This window comes from Chiloscyllium plagiosum, chromosome 13 (assembly GCF_004010195.1).
Source record: "Chiloscyllium plagiosum isolate BGI_BamShark_2017 chromosome 13, ASM401019v2, whole genome shotgun sequence".
Classification (NCBI taxonomy): Eukaryota; Metazoa; Chordata; class Chondrichthyes; order Orectolobiformes; family Hemiscylliidae; genus Chiloscyllium; species Chiloscyllium plagiosum.
This window is the reverse complement of record NC_057722.1, coordinates 34,336,753-34,354,870: the sequence shown is the minus strand read 5'-3', so window position 1 is coordinate 34,354,870 and position 18,118 is coordinate 34,336,753. Positions and strand designations below refer to the sequence as shown.

At 35.2% G+C, this 18,118-nt stretch overlaps 1 protein-coding gene across 1 annotated transcript in view; it reads left to right on the top strand.

The window, feature by feature from the left end:
* Positions 1-15,258, top strand: part of LOC122555902 (transient receptor potential cation channel subfamily V member 6-like) — a 36,245-nt gene extending 20,987 nt beyond the window's left edge. Inside the window, exons 8-16 of the mRNA XM_043702167.1 lie at positions 267-413; positions 3,816-4,022; positions 5,860-5,946; positions 6,064-6,140; positions 9,616-9,781; positions 11,792-11,858; positions 12,449-12,717; positions 13,117-13,226; positions 13,318-15,258. Coding sequence (XP_043558102.1) covers positions 267-413; positions 3,816-4,022; positions 5,860-5,946; positions 6,064-6,140; positions 9,616-9,781; positions 11,792-11,858; positions 12,449-12,717; positions 13,117-13,226; positions 13,318-13,462 — 1,275 coding nt within the window. The 3' untranslated portion in view covers positions 13,463-15,258. The remainder of the gene's footprint in view (positions 1-266; positions 414-3,815; positions 4,023-5,859; positions 5,947-6,063; positions 6,141-9,615; positions 9,782-11,791; positions 11,859-12,448; positions 12,718-13,116; positions 13,227-13,317) is intronic.
* Positions 15,259-18,118: the final 2,860 nt, after the last annotated feature.

Here is an 18,118-nt window from a genome sequence, read left to right as displayed (position 1 = left end):
ATTTGCCCTAAAATGTTTACAATAATTGTCTGCATTATCACAGCAGCTCTAGGTTTTACTTTTGTCCAACTTCTTCGTCATTAATATTAGTTTCATTACACCCCAGTCAATCACTTGGGAGATTTTAAAGACTAATTGTTTTGTTCATTCAGAAGATGTTTAATGGACTCTAATTGAAATCAAACCAGTTCAAACCTTTATTTAAAAATTGTATCAAATTTAATTGAATACTTTTTTTAATACTTTAATTTAACTTTATTTTGTAGATGTTCAACTTTTTGGTGCAGAAACAAAAGAAAATATATTGGACAATGGGGACAATTTCTTACTGTGTCTATGATCTCACCAACATTGATACATGGGGTGACCAAAAATCAGTTCTGGATATCATAACAACAAGCAGGAATAGAGAGGTAACCATATGGAATGAAGCTGCCTTTTTCCATTGTAATTATCAATTAAATTGCTCATTTTGCATGGGATTGTTTTCTATTATCTTTTCCACTGAAAAGTTACATAGATAAGTATTTATATTGTTAATGTATATGAATTTAATAGAGATTGTGGCTTTATATAATGCCCCTCCAATTGAAATCTGTATTCAGCATCTCAGCCAATTTAACACTGGTTGATTTTCTAAAAATATTTTCATCACAGAATTCACATGCAAATTTTATTTGTTTATTTTCGGTGCTCTGGCTGCCATTTCATCTCCAAAATGGCATGAAAATCACCCACACGTAATTCCAGTCAGTCCACACCAGATGTCTCCTTTGGTGGATGTTTTGTGGGTTGCTGGATGGGAACAAGCACCCAGCAAATCTTAATGTCAGTCAGTGTCAAGCTGATTAGACTCTGAAGGTGATATTTTTGACCTGAATGTTCCAGCAGATTCGTTGTTTCAGTCTTGCATATCTGAACATGCATTCAATAGCAGAAGAACCAACCCCCTTGCTATCTACATCCAGCACGACCATCAGAGGTATTGAGAGGACCATCAATAATTTACAGGCTTGTTCCAAGTTAAAATAAAGTGTATGGATGTTTGTCCTGTTCCCTAAAGTTGGTAAAGCCCACAAGAAGTAGTTTGACTCATCGGTGCAAACCTGGGTACTCACTTCAAGGGTTCTGCTCACACCACATGTGCCCAGTTATTGATATGATCATCTCTATCCCTCCAGCAATATCCATCCATGTTAGCTTCAATGAGAAATAAATTGTGCCTTGTTTCCGTTTCACTTGAAAATGCCCATTGAAATGTGCCACCCTTATTGAAGGCAGATGGGCAACCTCAGAGCCCAGTGAGGACTATCTGGCCGATTGTTGTCAAGATGACCATGTCCATTAACGTCCTTGTGTCAGGCTCTTTCCAGGCAACACCTCCAAGATCTTGTAGTTTGATAAGCAATGTTGTACATGGAGGTTGCTGATGCTCTGTAAGTGAAAAAGCAGGAATATTTTGCATTCCAGAGAAGCATATGGAGAAAGAATATGGCTTTACCAGGATACCATGTTTCTTCACATTTCAAGGTGCTATTGACTGTACAGCTTATGTTTTACACATGCCATATGTAAATGTATGGCAATCACAAAGATGGTGCAATGTCGAACTGTGTGTTTTCAGACTAACAATCACACAAATTAATACACATTACTTCTATTCTACACCAGTTCTCTCTTATATCAGCATTTGAGCCACTACATGAATCTGTAGAGTGTCTAATATTCACCAGGTCCATGACACTGATACCCATTCCACACACAGATGAATAGAACCCAAGTAACCAGAGCCATGATATCATGCACAAAAATCACTGAGCTGACTCATGTGATGTTTAAATGATGGAAGCTGAGGCATTAGCATCATTAGATGCCACATCATGGATGGATCATGGTGATGTTTATTGATGAAGTTAAAAATCACACAGCACCAAGTTATAGCCCAACAGGTTTTACAAGCTTTCAGAGTGCTGCTAGTCAAGTAGCAAGTCAGGTGAAGGAGCAGCGCTTTTTAACTTTGTCCACCCTAATCCAACACCGGCACCTCCACAACATGTTTATTATGATGTTGGCAACCCATTTCATACTTGAAATGATGTGCTCCACATTTTGCAAAAACCGTGTGAAAAGTTAGTGCTAGGCATCATGACAATGAGGCATGGCAATACAAGAAATATTTCGGTATGTCCTGATTCTGATCATGCGCATGAATTTATTAAATTTTGTAGGGCAATGCATTCAGATCCTCAAAGGTAAACTGTTGGCATTGACCACATTTGTTACTTTCTTCTATCAACTTCATAGTGTCTGTTTGAAGGGTATACTGACACAATGTGAGCTGAGGACCCCTGTCTCTCTCTCTCTCTCTGTCTTTCTTTCCATGACCCCCCCCCCCCCCCTGGCCGGCAACCCCCGGCCACCCCATGTGCCAAGGTTTTTAGTGCTGTGCCAGAGAAGATAGGGTATGTTTCCTCCTATGTTGTCCCATTCATGTCTCTCCCTGTTAAAACTCAATTATGGAATGACTTTTTAATATCTGGTCCAGTCAAATTCACCTTCCCTGTAGGGGATGGTGTTAAGTAATGCTGCTAGCATGAATTAATGTTAACCTCTCACAAATTTGCATCCCCTGCTGAGGTTTGGAGTCAGTCAAGAGATTGTTTGGAATTGCTTGTAGATTACACCCATGTTCATGGGAGATGGACTTCCTGCATTGGAAGCACTGGGCACAGGTTAATCACATATTACAATTCCCTGCCTGTTTTTCAACTTCATTGAATTTATTGACTTAAAAATTTAAATTGGTTTCCTGATACACAATGACTTGTGACAGTTCAAAAGTGGTTTTGCTGCTAGTTCTTTGTGCTCTGGGAATTTTTTAGAAAATGAGAAAAAAAAAATCACCCCTGGAATGAGGTTACAGGCATTCAATACAATCCAATGCTGATTATGAAATGATCATTTTCTTGGTAATATTTATCCTGAAAGAAATGTACATAATAAATTCAACTTGATGTCCAAGAATGTGCCATAGCAGTTGAAACATGTGATTAAATCTTCGTTTATGTTGATTACACACTTATTTAATTGCTTTTGTCCATGACTCATGACTTTGAGTACACTGACAGGAAATCTTAAAATGTTTATCACTACTCTAAACTTAATTATGTAAGTTAGCTTGCTGAGCTTGAAGGTTTGTTTTCAGATGTTTCATCACCATACTAGGTCTCATCATCACTGAGAGTCCCCATAAAGCGCTGGTGGTGGTATGTCCCACCTCTCTATTTATAGGTCTTGGTTCCTTAAGGTGGGTGATGTCATTTCTGGTTCTCTTTTTCAAAGGGAGACAGATAGGATCTAAATTGATGTGTGCATTAATGGATTTCTGGTTAGAATGCCATGCCTCGTGCATGTCTTTGTTTCGCCTTTCCTAGGATGTGTGTGTTGCCCTAATCAATGTGGTGTTCTTGGGAACTATGTATTTTTCTCGCAAATATAATGAAGGGAACAGAGACCTTAAATTCCTTCAATCAGGATTAGTGACAAGAAAATTGATGGAGCATATATTCTGCTTGTTTTTTTGTAAGATCCTGCACAGCCAGTTGTATGTTGTAGGATTTAATCTGCAAATGAACCTGACTGGTTGATTGATAGGCAGTGGCAGTCCAAGTGGCTAGCTTGAGCTGTTTCCCATTTTTTAATGTAGCCTATCATTTGTTGCTGATCACAATGGCCTTTTGGTGCCTTCTGAAATTTTATGTTTTTGTATTCTCTGTAGAAATTATGAGATAGGAATTAAATTGTTTTCTTTGTAGGTTCATAAACTCATTGATGCTAAACCAGTGAAGGAATTATTGCATCAGAAGTGGATTTCATTTGCATACAAGTATTTTCTAATGTGGATGTTTTCCTATAGTATGTACATTACAATATTCACCATCTCAAGCTTGTACCGGCCCTTGAAACCAGTTCCACCTGGCCAATTTGGTGACTACATTGTTAAAACACAAAAGACTCTCGCAGTAAGTATAGTACAGCATGAAAATTTCAATGCTAGAGTTGTAAAGATAGTATTTCACAGTTTGTGAATTGGTAAACACTTTATCAAATACAGTAATAAATCACTTTTAATCTATATAGAAAGCTTGTATGGTTGCTGTATTAACTGCTAAACTGTTGAAATGTCCCAATCCAGTTTGGGAACGTCAGAATGAGACATTCCATCCCAGCTAAATATATTTGTTTTACACAATCCCTAATGTACTTTAAGATCAGGTAAGAGGGATTATCACTCAATAAATTTAATTCCAAGCAAATCAATTGATTTTAACAATAGACGCTGAGAGTTGTAGGTAGAAGCAGTTAACTGGGAAAGTAGATTGGAGGCTTACAGTATTCAATGACACCAGCAATGATGTACAGAACAACCTCGGTTATCCAAACATCAATTATCCAAATTTTGGATTGTCCGAACAAAATCTCAAGGTCCTGTAAAAACATTATCCATTATCCAAACAATCAGTAATCTGAACAATCAGTTATCCGAACAGAATACTCCCCGCTCGTCTTGGTCGGTTGTTTGAGATTGTTCTATATTCACATAGTTTTAGAAGATAATGACAGTCAAAGTTGTTAAAGGTATTGCATTGTGAATTAATTGTAGGATGTGGGTGCTAATAAATAAATATAACCCAAATTCAAACCAATGGTCATCCAGGTAAAATAAAATAAAAATAAAATTGAATGTAAAATCTTACATGTGTATTAGGGATTTATTGTAAACAGTGTAACAGTCAAACATTCAGTTAATTTTCTTCCTCATTGGCTAAATGTCAATTCTTTCTCTTTGGTTACTAGATCTCTTTTTATCTTTCCTGCTTGATCATTCTACTTTCATGTTGTCTGGAACAGTTCAACAACCAAATATGTAAATGGTGGGAACTTAAATGCAAAGAGATAAAGATTATTATCTACTGTTAATACCAAACCAAGAACAATTAAAGCCTGCTGGAATGAAGCTCAGAAGTTACAAACATAAATAGACTGAGTTAACTGACAAGAGGCAGATGCAGTTTAAAGCAGAATTGAAACATACATGAAATTTTTCAATGCAGTGTTGGAAACAAAGATACCTAGCATGTACATATATAAATCTTTAAACTTTAATGAGTAGGTTAAAACTCTCTGAATAAAATTAATTTTGAGTTGTACATTTTGCAATGAAGCTCTGGATATCCCATTTCCCAAATAATAAATGCAACCTTATGTCTCTTCAGTTGGATATAATAACTGTAGGAAAAGAGAAATGCAAGTTTAACAGGATGAAAACTCTGATATAAGCAAAGATTCAAACAAATAGGGCTGTATTCTCACAGGTAGTGATTGATGCCAAATCAATTTTCGCATTACATATTTTGAATTATTATAAAAAGTTATGAGACTGAAGTAGGGAAATAGGAGGGGACATGTCTAATGTTGTGAGGGCCAGAAAAGTCAAATTAACTCCAGATTAGCTCTTAAGAAGTCTTAACAGTGTCAACCAAAAGTGGAAGAGTTATGTAGTTAAATATTGTGCTAACTACATTGATTGTATTTCTAAATAATGTTCTTATACAATATTTTTACATAAAGCCAAACACTGTAGCTCCATTGCTAATTTGTCAATTAATAATTAGTCAATAAGTAGCAGTTTATATGACGCAAGTGAATTGTTACTTATAATGGACATTTTCACATAGTGTTTTTATAGTGCCTGTTTGTCACTTCCAGTAGCGGTTCATTGATATTTGTATATTATGCTATTAAGAATAATTATTTGCATATGCTACAATGATTTATTTAACAAAGTAAACATTTTAGGAATCCTATCAAACAAAGGAAGACTACTTGAGACTCCTGGGTGAGCTAATAACTATCGTAGGAGCACTGGTAATACTCATCAGTGAGGTAAGCTGAGAAACATTATTGAACTCAGTTATAAACCAGAAGTAGGAACTTGTGCATTACCTCCAGTAGTTACAAAAACATGTATATTGTATCATGTAACTATTACCTTTGTTTTAGATACTGTATTTATACAAGATTGGTCCAAAAAATTACTTTGGAAATACATCAATTGGAGGACCTTTCCCACTACTACTGTAAGTACATGATCATTCATTTTCACCCTTCTTGTTTGTAGCAATCTATTGGAATGCATGTCAAAAAATAATAATTGCTAATGTTCTGGTGTCCAACTGCCCAGACTACCTAACACAAATGTACGACACATTAAGCATGCAAATCAGGAGCTGAATGCTGATGTTTGGACCCCATTTAAGAATTTGGCAAAATTTAGACTTCAGTCAGTTTTACAAAATCTACATCTGTCTAATCAACGATCATTAAAGAGATTCAAATGAAGAACAGATGAAATTTTAATTTGTTGATTTGACTTAATGTGGTAACAAGAGAAGCAAGTATTTTTTATCTGGTAGTTCCACAGAAATTCTGTGAGAAGTTCTTCTCATTTTCCTCCATATCTTATTTGCTGTAGGTTGGATCAATGCTTGATTTTTGTACTGTAATACAGTGAAAAGTATTATTTTGCTTGCTATACAGGCAGATCGTACCATACAAAGTGCACCAGGGTAACAGAGCAGAGTGCAGAATCCAGTATCACAGCCACAGAGAGAGACCAAAATTAACTTTTGAGAGGTCAATGTAAAAGTCTGATGACAGCACAGAAGAAGCTGTACTTGAATCTGTTCATACATTTACTCAAACCTTTGTATCTCCTGCCTGACGGAAGAGGGTAGAACAGAGTATAATTGGGGTGGGTGGGGTCTTTGATTTTGCTGGATGATCGATTATCTGAGAAAATTGAACTTGACCAGCTAGCTGCAACAGCATACAGAATTGATTTATTAGCTTCTGTAACTGAGACCCAGGGCCTAATTTCTTTGTGTGCCTCAGCTCTTAATCATTGGGTGTGCATTGTTGTTGGTCAATTTTCCAGCCAGAAAATCCCAGTGTTGTCAGACTGGGTTCAGCAATTGATTAAAGTCTGACAAATCTTGTGTGCAGCTCTGTTTAGCATGCTATGGAATAGTGGTTGTTATGTATTGTAATTGTATATATTATGTTGGGACAGAATCCTTTTAAGAATTGAGTCATGTGAGCACTGGTGAGTCACACTGGATAGTCATTAGCCAGGTTTAGAGGTTTGTTCAGACTTTTATTGAACTTGTAAAGAGTGCACAGCTATGGAATAAAACCTCTCTGTTGCATTGCAATAAATGATGTGTTCCAATGTTCTTTAGTTCTGACTGAAGCCTAATAACTACTTAGTACAGAATACTTTGGAAGTTTGCAGAATAATTGGACAAGGATCATTCCAACTTTAGTAGCTTGAGCAAGGAGGAAAGCATTAAAACATTGCCATCACTTAAAAATGATTAATTATGCTTACAGCGTTATACATACTGTAACATAATAATAAATTGCCTTTGATAAATTTAATCAAGAATCCTACTTTACAATAAGGTAATATAGTAAGTTCAGAGGATCTGAGAACAAATTAGTGAAAAGGAAATCATTCTAAGATATTAGAGGGAATGTCTTCATTTAAAAGAAAGTAAATATTCAGAATAATCCATTAGGTAACACTGTGAGAAACTAACTTCAGGGATTTTGGAATTTAAAGGCTGAAAATATCAAGTACTCATGCTTTTTTGGGCCAAATGACTTTTTCTTGTTCTTTACTTTCATTATCTTCATATAATTTAAAAGTGTAGTGTATATTTTTCTTTACTATATTTTGTGCATAAATTGTTTGAGTCTTCCATGAAATTGATGGATGTTAGCAATTTGGATATTTGGAGATCAGATTTGGAGATCAATAATGGTGAACCCTTTACCCTGTCCTAACAAATCCCTTGATTCTAACTTTGCACATACATTGCTTTTTGTCCCAGCAGTGTGTTTCTACCTTCTTCAGAAGCCCCTCTGATTTGAGATATATTCCCAGTATAGGAACAGAAAAGAACGGTAAATTTTGATTACTGGCTCACAAGCTCAGGCCTTTTCAAAGCCATTCAAAATCATTTGAAATACAGGCAGGTGTCACATATTTGTAATTGTATGGAATGTATACATTTCAAATTACAACTAAATTGAGATTGTCTATAACTCGACTGTCATAACTGGCTTTAAACCCAGAAACAACTAAATATCTTGTTAACCTAGTATACCACTTAATTCTTACCTTACATATGGCTTTAGTCAATTTTAAAATAGTGAAAGTTGAATTGTTAACAGATTAAAGTATTTTGCTGACTACTGCATGACTGATCAAGTTTTATTTGAATCCCCTATAGGTAGTCAGCGATCAGACATTAAATAAGTTTGAATAGCAAGAAAAAATAGCTTGCATTTATATAACAACTTTTTAGCTTCAACAAATTTCAAGGCATGTCACAGCTGGTTAATTATTTTAGAGGTGCAGAACTGGCCTTAAAACAGCATGTTATGGCAATAAACTTGGCAATCAGTCCACTTAATTGTGGAAAAGACCACTCATTAGTCTCTCGGCATGAATAAGCTTATAGCGGGTTGACATTTAGACTCCTTATTATGTCAGTTATGCCTGAGCCCACCAGAATTTGGTAGTGCCTTGTGATTTACATGAGAGACCCACAATTTCCCTCAACCTCGAAAAGACAGTAGGTCCATTTTGCAAGAAGCAATTAATGCCCAATTGGGGAACCTGGGTGAGCAGTGTTGTGGACATCGAAAACTATGCTCCTCACTTTATCTCCAAACTACCTAGATGCTACCCCTACAGCCATCTCACCCATGACTGTCATCCTGTCCTTACTCACCTTGTACCCTGTGTCCCTCAGTGATTCTAGGTCCCTCTCTGTGTGCGTTACCTGCAGTAACCACCATTTACTCAGGATCCTAACTCTTGGGGAAGGTTGGCCAGATAAGCACTTAATCTGGCTTAATTTGCCTTTCAGGTTTCCCACTGTTTGCTAATCAGTGGGCTTAAATCATGTCAATTACATTAGCTTTGTCTCAATTACATTAGCTTTGTCTCAATTACATTAGCTTTGCTGCAATGCAGGCAAGCACAGAAACCAATTTGCAAGAAAGGCACCATAAAGAGCAGAGCGACAAAATAGTTTAGTAATCAATTGAGCTATTTTAGTGTTGTTGATTCATGGGTAAGTGTTGGCAAGGACTTTAGAAATTACTTCCTCCTGGTTGTCCACTTGAGAGAGCAGATGGGATATAATTTTAATGTTTCACTGAAAGACGATGCCTCCACAGTGCAGGACTTCCTTCTACTGCACTGGGAGTGATGTTGTATCCATGACATGTATTCAGTGAAGAGCAACACTAATGAGCCAAGAGAGAATGCATATAATGTTGAATAGATATATATTTATATAATGTGTCATGATTTTTCATGATTTCTTTTGTTGCTCCAGCACATAAATGTTATATTTTTGGAAGAAGATGTGGGAAGACTATAACTAATTTTTGCAAAATTATATCTATATAAAATATTAAAATTACTCACTCCAAGTTTAACTTTATGGTTGATCATGATGCACCTTTCTATTGCTCCAGGGTCTGTTACTCCCTTTTAATTGCTGTGGCAGTCATTATGAGAATCCATGCTGATGCTGGAGAAGCAGTTCCAATCTCCTTTGCTTTGATCATCGGGTGGTGCAACACCATCTATTTTGCCAGAGGTTTTAAAACATTTGGGAAATTTTCTATTATAATACAAAAGGTAAGAAAACAGGCTGAAGTCATTTAGTAAAGTCGGCCAAGAGCTATAACATAATAGGCCAGAGTTTGTGGTCAAAATTATGGTAACATTAACAACCCTCATCATTATTGATATTCAAAGCACATAACAACTTCAGGCGAGAGAAAGTAAATGTTTTAAAGGGTAAAAACTAACTAAGATGTGTCACTTTATTATTAGATTCTCAAAAACAGTATCTCCATGTTTAACATTCCATTAATACAAATTAAATAGTGTGTCATTCCACCACCTCAGTAATAGTTATAAACTAAATTTGCCTGAAAGTAGGGGTTTGTCTATTTAAGCCTAAATACCCTTTAAATGGTGTAATAAATCTTAATTTTAGCTGACCAACCTCTTTGGCATTGCAACTTAATTATTACAAGTGTGGACTCTCATTCACTAAATTTTAATTACAGATGTTTATATTTACATTTTATCTGTCATGTCTCCTTAATCCATTCTTTCTTTCTCTTCCATTGTTTTGTTCTTTACTTCATTTGATATTAAATTTAATGTTATTGTAACTTATTCTTACTGGTTCAAAGTCTACACTATCCAATAGTTAAAGATAGATACAGTTTTATAAAAAGAACTTGCATTTCTGTAACAATTTTCACAACTCCACTGTGTACTAAAACACTTGCCAGCAATCTTAATGTGGTTGAAGTGTGGTCACTGTTGTGATATAAGAAATATGGCAGCTAATTTATGCAGAAATCCTACAAACAGCAATGTAGTAAGGACCAGATAATCTGCTTTTTTAATCATTAAGGGACTAAAGTTGAATAGGACACCAGAGATAGCTTCTTTGCCCTTCTTTGAAATAGGGCTAGGGGATTTCTTTTACATTCACCTAAAAGCAGTTTAATAACAATTCATTCAAGTTAAGAGATAAATTGTCTTGGATTAATAACTGATCCAAAAGTCAGCACATTAGAGAATGTCACATGCCCTTATTAGCAAATACAGTAGTTTGGCTTGAATCCACAACTATGTAGTTCTTGAAAGATAAATTATATGAATGGAAGCAAGCTGACAGCGATTATTTAATACACTATTATTCCTTGAAATGAATTTTTCCTTTAATTTATCATGAAATCCCTCCTCTAAAAACGTTAACTAGAAAATTGATTGAAGCAATCATTTTTTATTTTCCTTGCAATTTTTCTCATGTCATGGGCCACTTGAAACATGGTACCAAGAGGTAGGAATCAATTTTTGGAAATTCATTCATTTAATCTTATCTAATGCAAATAAGAGACAATAAAAACTCAACTGACATCTTGTTCTGCAGAGGTCAGAGGCCATTTTGCATGATGTGACAAAATACCTAAAGATATTATGGTACTGAAATAAGTACATGGCAGCCTCTAATGAAGGAAACTGGAAAATGTCTTCAAAGGATATTTTCATTTAATTGGTTTTTTGAGTCCTCAAAATCATGCTTGACCACCATTTCTTTGGGGCAAGATGAGGAATGGGGGTCAATAAGAAACATGGAGACAGAAACATGTCTGTCAATTTGAAGCACAAATCACTGGTTGTGGAGTAATGTTCCTTTTATCACCAGTACTAAAATTAATTCCATAGATGTCATAAGATTTTGAAATGTTTCAAATTTAGGCAAAGATCAGATGTTATTTTTGTCTACTGGAAAAGTATCAAAAAACTACAATTAACAAACTTATTGTTGAAACAATATATTTCTAAGGGTATGTAGTGAAATCTAAGAATTCCATTCTGGATATTGCGTTGGTGTACTTTAATGTTCTTGTAGATTTGTTTACCTAATATTTTCATTGTTAATGAGAATAGGTAAATATGCCCTTTTTTGGTGATAAAGCAATTCATTTAGAATATCAAGTTACATATTTATCATTTATTTTTGCATTCTTTATCATTAATGATTTAAACTCATTTAAACTTAGATGCTGAGAGAAATAGCAATTGTACCCAAATATCATACTTGTGTATCTCATTTCCTTACAGCTAATATTTGGAGATTTTATGCATTGGTGCTGTCTTGTATTTATCTGTATCATTGGATTTACCTTTGGTATGTGTTTCATCTGAATAAATATCCATTTGTAACTCTTTTTCTAACAAAAATAGAATGGCAGCTGGAAAATGTTTTGGTCTAATTTTATAAGTTAAACTCTTGCTGCTGATAAAGAAGTAATTTAGAATAGGAGAATGTGTGCTCCTCCCTACATCAAACCTCTGTTTTTAAAAAAGAACAGTAATTTTAATTGCAGGTCTAGATGTGCATCACCAGTGCTTGCTCATTATAATGGTCTAACTGCCATATTGTTAGCTGGGAGAAATACTTGCTCTCCTCAACCAGTTTTGGTATCAAACCATTCTTCATTGTTTAATTTTAAGTTGCCACTTTTTTTTTCTCTGTAATCTTTGCTCAAAATGTTAAAATGTAATGATGTGGTGTTAGTTACTAACATCAATACTTTGACTTTAGGTACATACGTAACTAGTTTTAAATATTGTTGATCTTGGTCTTACTGCAAATCAATAAATTGTAATAAAAGAATAAGTAAAATAACATTTAGGATACTGTAGTGATTGTGGAAGTTTTAATTGATAAAGTCTATGTTTTCTGAAATGACCTTGTATTTCATTTCTTTCCTCTAGCATTTTACCTTATGTTTCAGACTCTGAATTTGGCAGATTATCCGTATTTTAGGGATTTTTCAATGACATTGCGCACCACGTTTGAGTTGATGATGGGATTGATGGATATTCCTCTTCCTTATAACAAGCCGACTCCCAACAATATCTATATTGCTTATGTCATGTATATGCTGTTTGTATATCTCCTGCTGTTAAATTTGTTGATTGCAATGATGGATGACACATACTGGAGAATTGCACCAGAGACAGAGGAGCTATGGAAAGTACAGGTAAACTTTGCTTTCTTTTAATGTAGCTTGTTAGCCACAACAAATTAAATAAAGGACAGGCAGACATTATGATCAGGAGTGAGGCAATATAATTCATACTGAAACATGGCATCACTTATTTATGGAATATACTATTTTTGTATTTGGCACAATCATTTTGTGGCGATATAGCATGATATGATGAATCAATTTTCTTCAAGACTGCAGTAACTTGGCATACTCAATCCAATTATTTAAGCAGTAGGAGAAAAACTAGCTCATATTTTCTGCGAGGTTAATGATAAGTATATTTTTCCAGTCTCTGTGCCTGTGTATGTATAAATATCTTGACCAAACATTTGGATTAATTTACAACAGATTGTGCTTTCATGGTTACTACTTATTATTGTTCCTTCCCAGATTGCAGCCACCATACTGCTTCTAGAGCAACGAATGCCATCATTTCTGAAGATCCGCTCAGGAGTTCCAGGAAGATCTCTGGGTTTTGATGATGACAAGTGGTATATTGGGTATCTAGAAAATTATGTTTCATGATTTCTCATATTCATAACTAAGCCAAAAATGTGTTTTCCTTTATCTGAACTGTGTATTTTTATATAGGGTTGAGGAGATTCTCCCTGAGACAGAAGGAGGAGCTGGAATAAGCACACAGAGATATTCACAAAACATAAGATGGGACGTGGTTAGAAGAAATCTTGGAAAAATCATAAACATGAAAGATTCTTCTGAATCTACCATTTTATAAGAAGCAATAGTGAATTAATAATCTGTTTCTCAAATGAACTATGTTTAATTAAAATTGCTAAATTTTTGATGTTAGTTATTTCCCATATAAAGGCTGAAAAAAATCGAAAGCCGTTATTTCCCCTAAAAATATTATGTAGCTCCTATACTATGAATAACCTTAGTGGAGTTATTTTTCACGTTTTATTGTTCAAAGATAAGGCCTGTTTTCCTGAAAATATTAAACTTTTTTAGCAAGCAATGTGTTGGAACCTTTGGTCCAGAAGACTCCATGCAGTTGGACCTCAAAGCTGTAAGTGGCCATTTACTTTGTTTTGGCATGAAGTTATTTTACACAGGAAGTGTTCTGAACATCTGGACAAGTAAGCCATTTGATAACTGGAATCTACACAGAAATGATCAGATGGCTGTAAAGAAAGCTTTTATTATAATATTAAGTAGTCTCTTGGGAAATCTAGGTCAAAAGGAGCAAAGGAGATAAGTTAAACTAGGAAATAGCGATTTCAAGTTGGACTTCCATGGAATCTCAATGATTTCCAAAGACAGACGGGACCGATTTCAGTATGCCAACCCCTATTCCCAGTGCACTCAATTTATGTCAAAATTGTATGAAGATGTGGTTATTGTAGATTGCAAATCAGTACCCCCATCCTGCCTGGCTCCACTTAAGAGTCCTAGTCCTCCACAGACCAGGTTTTCAAGGAGTTCTGAATCACTGAACCTTCAAGATATTGTGAACCATAGTCTGGATATTGAAACGGTTTGAAAGGTAAGTTCAAATGTTCTCACCTATACCCCCCCCCACCCAATCCCAATGTATGCCCCTTCATCCACTCATCATAGTCCCTCAGTAGCCCCCCGGTCTACCTATACCCCCTTATTCTTATGCCCATTGCACTTCATAAACTACAGACCAAACTGTGACCAAGCCCCCAATTGCCATGTACATTCTATGCAGAGCTATTAGTAATAATGTCATGCGTGAAAAAAGATCTTAAAATATTAGTCATTAATCCATTACTATCTGGAAATACTGTTTTTACCACTGGTTATAAAGATACCAATCACTCAGATTTTCAAAGTATAATGTGTGTGGTGGCAATCAGATGGGTTGCTTTGAGCTAGACGGTGTCATGCATTTTTGGTGCATTTGGAGCTGTACTCCTCCAGGCTAGTGGAGAATATTCCATCACACTCCTTATAGATTATAGGCTGTATGAATATGTTATTGCAAAATTTTCAGCCTTTAACCTGCTCTTGTCACCATACTTTGTCAAAGGCTGGTAAAGTTAAGTTTGTAGTCAATGGTAAGGTTCCTGTGAGGTTGATAATCGATATTCAGAGTTAGTAATGCCATTCAATATTAAGGGAGATGGTTAGATTCGTTGCTTAGCACTTTTGTGGTGTTAATATTACTTGTCACTTATCATATGAAGCCTGAATGTTGTCTAAGTCAATTGGCAAAAAGGTAACCGTTATCCATTCATAGTTATGCAGCAGAGCAATGTTATTATGAATACCAAATATCATATTTTTCTTTTCGGAAAGAAGTTTTGTGCCCTTTTCATTACTATTACAATCAACAAACAAAATTAGATAAATGTAATTTTGTTGTGGAAATGTTTCTTTAATTTAAATGATATTAATCATTATGGATCAAAATATGGACACAGTATGGCACATCATTTATTCTCATTTCTGCAGTAAATTTCAGAGTATCTGTTGTTAGCAAGATAAGTTTAAGCTTGCTGTGTCAAGTAATGGACTATTTATAGAACAAACAGGATCAAAATAAAAGCAGAAATTAAATACATTTTCAGTTAATCTGTTTTTCTTTGCTTCTCACCTGCGTTCTTTGACTGAATGGATGCCTGATACTACTAAATCTGACTATGTATATTTGATCAAATATATCTGAAATTCAATGAAAGATCCTGGTCCCCGTCTCTCTGATATACCGAGTGTTGGTGTGTGTGTCTGTGGTGTGCGGGGTGGGGGGTTATGAGTGTCTATGAGACAGTGTGTACGCACACACGTACACACACTTTCTCACAGACACTCATAATTCCCACACCCCCACATGCACCCATACACATATAAGTTTGTGGCGTGAATTTGTACTTGCAGAATTACATTTTATTTTGCTCAAAAACTGCATGAATCCTGTAAATCCATTTTTTAGATAAGAATCAGCCTGACCATTGTGACACAGACTGCCTCACAGGGAGTTAACACCTTCAATACCTTACCTGGGCCAAGATGACACCAATTGTTAAAGTGCACTTGAGAATGGTTTTGTGATTTACACATAAAAGATCTGAAACCAACATGGTCATTCTAAAAGATGAGAGACTTAACAAACAATCCAGGTCTTTTTCAACATATAATTTCAGTTACATCACACTGTAAACTTTTGCTATAAATTCTGTGTCTTACAATCTTATTCTCCATAATCGCCTGGTGAAGGAGCAGCGCTCCGAAAGCTAGTGCTTCCAAATGAACCTGTTCTACTATAACCTGGTGTTGTGTGATTTTTAACTTTGTACACCCCAGTCCAACACTGGCATCTCCAAATCAGGTGTGCATTCAAGGTCCCCTTATTTAAGGAAGGAGATAAATGTTCAGCAAATGGTTCAGAAAAGACGTATTGAATTATTTTCTGGAGTGAGTGGGTTTTCTAATGAGGATAGTTTAGGCAAACTAGACTTGTTTCCATTGGAATTTAGAAAAGTGATACATACACTTGATTGATGTATGGGGCCTTGACAAGGTGAATGTGGAAAGGATTTTTCCTCTTGTAGGTGCATCAGTACGAGGGGACACTTCTAAAATTAGGATTTTTCCTTTTAGGACAGAGATGAAGAGAATTTTTTTTCATAGGGCTGTGCATCTTTGAAACTATTCTTCAGAATGCAGTGAAAGTAGGGTCATTGAATGTTATTTAGGACAGGGATGAATAGATTCCTTTTATGCAAGAGAAGATTATCATGGGTAAATGGGAGTATAGAATTCAGAATACAAATATATCAACCATTGCCTTATTGAATGGTGAAGCAGGCTAAAGTGGTCAAATGGTCTACTTCTGCTCCTATTTCATATATTTATATCTGCTTGACGTACAACCATCAGCTGAGATTATAACAATATGTATTGCTCGTAAGTCAAACAGCAATACAGCATTATTCAAATTTTATTGCTTTTATATTAATGGAATCAGAAGAGAAAGCTCAAAAAGTACCAAACTTCGGGCAAATTATCTGGGGAGAAAATGGATTGATTTAATTTTGTATTAATACTGTACTGGTAAGTTTACATAAGAAACAGGAAAATTATGTCTCTTCAATAAATGTTGCTAAAAATGTTAGGACTCAAGTTGAGAGAAATGTGGAAGTCTAAATGGGCTTCACAATTCACTCTGAATTGCTGTCAAGGCTGGTACTATAGTTATTTCCCATCCACAGGTGGCCAAAGAATAACATTGGAATTTTCAATTATTTTAACCCAAATTCAACATCTCAAATAGGTAGTGGATTTGGAATGACATTATTATGTTGTTGGTTGAGATATCAGGATGACTAGTCCAATAAAATATCTATTACTATCACCTGTTTAATGATGCTACATATTTAATCAATGCAGAATACAATTAACAAAACAAGTAAATTATATGAACTGCACAACCTTCAGAGGAAGTCATGATTGGATTGAATGCTCTGGGCAGGTGCTGTATATAAATCTGATCACCAAGGACAGTTCCACAGTAGTTTAGATTAGAGTGGTGTTGGAAAAGCATAGCAGGTCAGGCAGCATCCAAGGAGTAGGAAAATTGACGTTTTGGGCAAAAACCTTTCATCAGGCAGGGCTTTCCAGCATCTGCAGTCCTCACCTTTGCCTAATTCCACAGTAGTGTCAAATGACCTGGAATCTCCTGAGAACCAATTTGACACTGTATTGGAGGGATTTGAGGTTCTTTCTGGATTATGATGCTTGGAATGTCACAACTATCTTGTAATCTGTGACAAGCATTTTCAAAGACTTTTTAGACAAAATCATATGTAAAATTGAATTGGATTTGTTTATTACACATCTGTAAAGCATTATTCTGTGAACATATTTATGCACCAATGTAATTCATCAGCACTTTTTAAACAATTTAAAACATTTTCAGAATAATTAAATTAAAAAGTAACATGTAATAAATATTCAACACTCATTACTTCTAAGTTATTTAACCATGATTAAAAATGGTTCAAAGTGATTTATGAAACTGTCTTGTAAAAGCAGCTCTTCATTAATAGTTAGGAAATAGTGCATGTTCTGGAGATTACAAGACGGTCCACTGGTGCACAGTCAACTAGCAACTTAGGAATTCCATCTAATATCTTCAGGTTTGGCAATGAAGAGAACACTCTGGAAATAATGAAACATTTATTCTTAAACTTTTAAAGTAAAATTATTTTTTTTCCTCATGGTTTAAATCAGTCAATCAGAAAACATCACAATTTTATTCCCTAAGTATTATGTTTTCTCAGTCTTGGATTTTGTAACAGTTAATTGGTTGTCATTATTGAAATGGAAAAAGAGTGAATATAAAATGATTAATTTCACTGCTTTAAGCCTGAGAAACTGACTCTAGCATGCCACAGCACTTGCTCAA